At 35.4% G+C, this 5975-nt stretch overlaps 1 protein-coding gene across 1 annotated transcript; it reads left to right on the top strand.

The window, feature by feature from the left end:
- On the top strand, positions 1–5402 carry LOC125871554 (uncharacterized CRM domain-containing protein At3g25440, chloroplastic-like). The gene is made up of 6 exons (XM_049552180.1): positions 1–284; positions 392–566; positions 681–1026; positions 2011–2403; positions 3409–4326; positions 5273–5402. The coding sequence occupies exons 2-5, from the start codon at positions 481–483 to the stop codon at positions 3658–3660; spliced, it is 1077 nt and encodes a 358-aa protein (XP_049408137.1). The 5' UTR covers positions 1–284; positions 392–480; the 3' UTR covers positions 3661–4326; positions 5273–5402.
- The last annotated feature ends 573 nt before the right edge of the window (positions 5403–5975 follow it).

Raw genomic sequence — 5975 nt, 5'->3', positions numbered from 1 at the left:
AAATTGTTCAGTGCATAGGTACTATTTTGAACCTACCCTCGAGCATAAGAAATCTGTTTTTTTTTTTTTTTTTTTCATTTTCTCAAGAACTGCAGATGCTAAATTTAGCCTGTTTGAACCTCTTTTTAACTATGTTTCCCTCAGGTTATACTTATTTCTCTTCAACGGATTAGTAGTTTTTTTTCTATATGCTGGAATTGGATTAAGTTTGCTGAAACTGGTGCTGGATAAGATGGATACCCATATTATTCATCACTCAACCCATTATTTATCCATAAAATATAGTAAGTTGGATAATTCATCCGTTTTTGTCTAACTTGTCCATATTCGATTCGACCCTCTCATTTGCCAGCTCTACACATGGTGAATTTCCCTTTTATTTTGTATCCAGTGATAAATAGCCTAATTTCGAGGGTCTTCACTGTCCTCGTTGCCGTGAAGTAGCTCGCTAGCCCCGTTGAAGGCAAACGACGACATTGTATGGCTATTCCTCTATTTCGAGGTTTCCGAAGACTTCCGTTACTTTCACTTCGCAGGCCTCTATCCTCTTCCTCTACCTCTTACAGGTAAAGCTAATGTCTTTTTAAAAATTTCTTCACTTATTTTTCTAGTTAATTTTGATTATCTGGAGTATGTCTTATTTAATTTTGATTATCTCCCACTTTTGTCTCTATATTCAGGCCAATTCTTGGAAACCCAGAAAGCTTTTTGCACTTGTCAAGGTTTGTGCCTCAGAATAGCTTAATCCGACAAAACCCATGTTGGGACTTCAGGAACTTTAGCCATGGAAGTGTGAATTTTGTTATAACAAAAGATGGGAAACCAAAGTTTGAGACACATGAAGTGGAAGCACCAAAGAAAGAGAAATGGAAGACAAAGAAGAGGCTGAAACTGCAAAGGAAGAGAGAGAAGAAGAAGAGAAATGCTGCAAATAAGAGGGATCCAAGAAGGCTTGGTCTAAAGGGGAAGAAGAAGAAGCAGAAGTTTGACACTGCTGAAGAAAGAATTAAGCAGAAGATAGAAAATGTGAGCTAGTGATTTTCCCTTTTCACTTAGGAGCCAATGATTGATTTTGTCATTAGTACTCCTGCTGCTGCTGCTGCTGCTGCTGAGGATTTATATCACCTACCCCAACTTGTTTGGAATTGAGATGTAGTTCTTGTGTGTTTAACTATTACCACTACAACTATGGCGCAATCCCGAACTATGGTCTTGACTGTATGTCTTCTCGATATCCATCCCATTCCATTTGGACCAGTATGATAGTTATCTTTATGTTAGCTTAATAATCTGCAATAGCATAAAGAATGAACTGAATTGAAGAACTTGGGCAGGGTAATGATTTATAAGAATCTTGGGAATGAGCTTCAACCTATTTTCTTCAATTTGGTTGACAAGAAAATAAATTAGAAGGGGAAGTTGGAAGGAAGAAATAGGAAGCTGGAGGAAAATGACAAATAGATCTATACATGTGTTATTTGTTGGTATTGTTAAACTTCTTGAGTAATCTTTTATATTACTTCTTCTCATTTGATACTCATATATTAGAGCGAGGTTGTAGAAGCATTATTGAACCCGGATTTGTCTCTTTCCCTTATCTTCTTGGCTGTGTTTTTTCGTAGTAATTGCAAAGATCTATTTTCTCTATGATTTCAGCGTGGAAATACTTATTGAATACAGTTATTTTCTTGAAACTGGAGAAAGAAAGGAAACTCTTTACTTTTTAATTACTTTTAACTTTTGTGTCATCTACTGAAAACCAAGTTACAGCAAGTGTGCCTGTTTGCGTGGTTGCTACCTCACTGAAGCATGGAAGACATTTCGTAGTTAAGGTTTTATATCTATCTTACCTTTTTCCTGGTTTAGTATGTGAAGAATTTGGTGTGGTCACCTTATGTTTGTGTTTATTGAAGCTAAGATTTGTTTTATTCCCATTTCCATTTGACTTCTATACGAAAACAATGTAGTTTTTTATTTTAACAAAAGCTGACATGTTTTGGCTTGGGTCAGGCAAAAGTCAAAGAAGCCCTGTTAATTGAGAGACTAAAGCGATATGAGGTTTCCAAAGTTCAAGGTCCTGAGGTTAAGCCACACTTTCTCACTGGCGAAGAACGATTCTATATCAAAAAGATGGGGCAAAAAAGGTCTAATTATGTGCCAATTGGCAGAAGGGGAGTCTTTGGAGGTGTTATTCTTAATATGCATTTACATTGGAAAAAGCATGAAACAGTCAAAGTCATATGCAAACCTGGTCAAGTCCAAGAATATGCCGATGAAATTGCAAGACTGAGTGGCGGCATCCCAATTCAGATAATTGCAGATGATACAATAGTTTTTTACAGAGGAAGGGATTATGTGCAACCCGAAATTATGTCTCCTATTGATACACTGTCGAAGAAGAAGGTAAGTTCGTTAGAGCTAAATTTCTTTAATTACCAAGTAATTGTTTCTCATCATGCATTTATGTAGTGTGCATAGTCCTTCTACCATCAATCTCTAGTCATTCCCACCAGCTTTCACTGTCATTCTCTTTCAATTGATGCGTGGATCCTTCATTTTCTCGATCTTCCTATGCCAAACAGGTATGCAATAGGTGTGGGTACTTGTGTGGATGATTTGAAATTTTTCTAAAAATCATCAAAGACTTCACGTACCCGTATTATATATGTATATCCTACACATACCTGTAGCTGAATCCATGTTTAACAGCTTATTGTTGACCTGGTTCATAGATTCAGCTGGGTTAATATATCAAGGTAGATCATCTGAAATCCACCTCAACAGCCACTCTCCTACCCTTTTGTGACTTGTATTATTCACTGTACATCACAAAAGAACCACATCCTTCATTGCACCACAGATATCCCATTACAGTTTGCAATTTCATCCTTTTACATCAACATTCTTTATTGTTTCATTTGTCATAAATTTCCACGAAATGATCGGGTTGGTTTTTGCATTGTTTGGTGATGGTTGGAACTGTGAGATTTGGTAGCAGAATGTTTAATTCATTGATTATTGTTTAGTTTGAAATTGAAACTAAATGTTGTGACTTATGAGCTTTGATCATCATTTTTTTTTCCTCAGGGATGTACACCAAAAATAACTTTTATTTTACTCAGATTATCTGTTACTTTATATCCTGAAAAGCATAGCGATCTTGTTCTGCAAATAGGCCTTTGGATACTTAACTTACCATTTATGCCATCACTGTCTGCTCACAGACATTTATTAGTTCCACACTCTGTTCCTCACATGTTTACTTCTCCTTTGGGAATCAGTTCACTATACTTATGGCATAAGGGTTTGACTTTTAATATTTTGACTCTGTCCTATTTACCAATATCTTTGTTTTATCTATTTTGTTTCAACCGTGGTAAGAATTACTGGTCAATTCTCCTTCTTCAGGCATTGGAAAAATCCAAGTATGAGCAGTCGCTAGAGTCTGTGAGACGTTTCATTGCCATTGCTGAGAAGGAACTTGAACTCTACTACAGACATGTCGCCCTATATGGTGACCCAAGTAATCGGAGTGCTTACTCCATCCTTGATGATTCAAGAAGCACAAGAGGAAAACGAAATGCCGAGATAGGAGAGGAGAACCATTCAGCAAGCGAATCTAATTTGTCGGATCTTGAGTTGGAAATTGATGATAGTTGATCTGATGACAACCAGTCTTTAAATTAATTTGAATTTGAGGATACTAACGAATCAAGTAGTGATGACTTGGACTTTTGGGGAGGGGGCACTAGGAATTACTTAGGTAACATATAGGGAACTACTAGTAAATATTCCGAAGTTAATCTTGGTAGTCAAGAATTTCTTGGATTTGAAGATTGAGACCTGAAATATTGTGGTTTTAATTCTTGCTCTGATAATTGAGGAACCAGAATAGAATAGGAGTTTTCAATTCCAAATCTTCTGTTTGGTTGTCCTGAAAACTGCACAAAAACTAGAATTTGATCCTAAATTTGCCTGACCCAATTTCATGAACTAATTCTATAGTCCAGCTTAAAAATTTCAGATTCTAATTTATAGTTTACCTTTCCACTTGGTTTCCTTGTATGGACGCTGGACTTTAACAAGAAGGAATGCTGGTGAGGTTATCTAAGGGATCCTCCTCCTTGTGTTGGCAATATCTGACCTGATTGTTGATGTTTGTAACTTGACGGTGAAATCCACTTTTATTTCTTCAATTGATGGCTGAAAGGATTTCTTCAAAGCTTCTATAAAATCTTCGTGGGCATATCTTGGTTACAGTTTTGATTCCCGTGGAACTGCAATATATTCAGGTTTGGTTGAAGAGAAGGGCCAGATATTTTCCTGGTAAGTTTTTGCTACTATATATTTTTACACCTTATCTTTTTGCTGACATGGATCAAATTGGAATTGGTTCTGCAATTTGGTTGATCTTTGATCTTTTTTAAAACATGGGTGGAGTCATTTTATGCCTTCTAAAATTTTGTTTAGGGAATCACTATTCTGGAACTCAAAGCTTGAGCTTCTCTCCCAGCTCTCTCTTTTTTCTTGATTTCTAAAATTTCATATTGATAAATTTGAATTTGGTTTTGATAGTATTGGGGCCAAGCCAGCAAATTTGCAATACCTGATCATCTCATGTATGCTTTTTGGCAAATTTAAGCCCTTATATAGCTTGATTTCCTGCTCAACACAACATAGTTGTTTTTTGTGATACTCGACTGTACGTTATTGATCAACCTTATCTTGCTTCTAAAATATGATATGTCAATTACGAACCAGTTTTAGCAAAATATACCAATGTTATCTACTTGAACTTTATATCCTAGAGTTCGTATTATCCCTCACTTACAGTTCTAAGCACAATATGCCTCTGCAAGACCTTTCTGCCCTTTTGCATTGTTGCTAGATACTTCGTTCTTTGATTATGATATGTATATTTTATGCCTGCGTCATGTTTTTCTTAAAATTCATTCAGCAATGGTGGCTGAATTTTGGTAAATGGTACAACCACCTCATCTCAGAATTAACTAGGAAGTAGTAACACCGCAGTTTTTATCTGTGTTTATCGCAACTTTCTAACGATATAATATATATGAAGCTGTTAATTAGCAAGCAATAGTTGGAGTTCTTTCAGTACCTTTGAGTTGTTCTTAAGTAACTTTGCTGAACCGATCATTTCGTAATTTTCTATCTCTTCTCTAGATATATTGTGGATCAACTTTACTTTTGTCCTTGGATTTTTTGGCTGATATTGATACTGTTTTTAATCTTTCCTCACCCTATTATCCAGACAATGGCAGCAAAGAAAAGCATCATGTCAACGTTTAATAGACAGAGTTACTTGGTACATATGCTTGTGTGGGAGCGAGGAGGTAGTAGATATTCAGTGGAATAGATGAACTGTGCAAAACAAAAAAAAGAAAAAAGAAGGTGGATGGTATTCCTTTGTAACCATGTTTTGTAACATTTACTAATTCTTATTTATTTTAAGAGGCAAATACAGCTTGATTTGTCATTTAAAAGAACATATTTGTATTTTGTAAGTTGATAATTAAAATATATGTATTGCCTACATGTATTTTTTGTTTAATAGAAGAGGATTATTTTGGTCATTTTATAATTTTAATCTCCGTATTCCTTATTTGTTCATGTCTTTTGCTCCACATAAAAAATACACATTTTTTTTTGCGTAACTTGTGCAAATTTTATTTATGAGGGTAACAAAATTGACAATCAAATAGTGTCATGGATAATGTTATATTTTATGCAAGTATCCAAAGGTTAACCAAATATAGTATAGTCAATGCAAGATTTATGCAGGTATTATAATATCTTACTGATATAACCAAGGTCAAGTACATACGGAGACACCTAAACTTGGCTCGAGATTCCACTTGGACACCTAAATTTAGCGATGATCCCATTGACCACCTAGAAATTTAGAGATGATCCTATCCATGGTGTAGGAGAGGATTATAAACAATTCTATCGAG

Source organism: Solanum stenotomum, chromosome 7 (genome assembly GCF_019186545.1).
Source record: "Solanum stenotomum isolate F172 chromosome 7, ASM1918654v1, whole genome shotgun sequence".
Classification (NCBI taxonomy): Eukaryota; Viridiplantae; Streptophyta; class Magnoliopsida; order Solanales; family Solanaceae; genus Solanum; species Solanum stenotomum.
The sequence above is the reverse complement of the archived record's forward strand: the minus strand, read 5'-3'. Positions and strand labels throughout refer to the sequence as shown.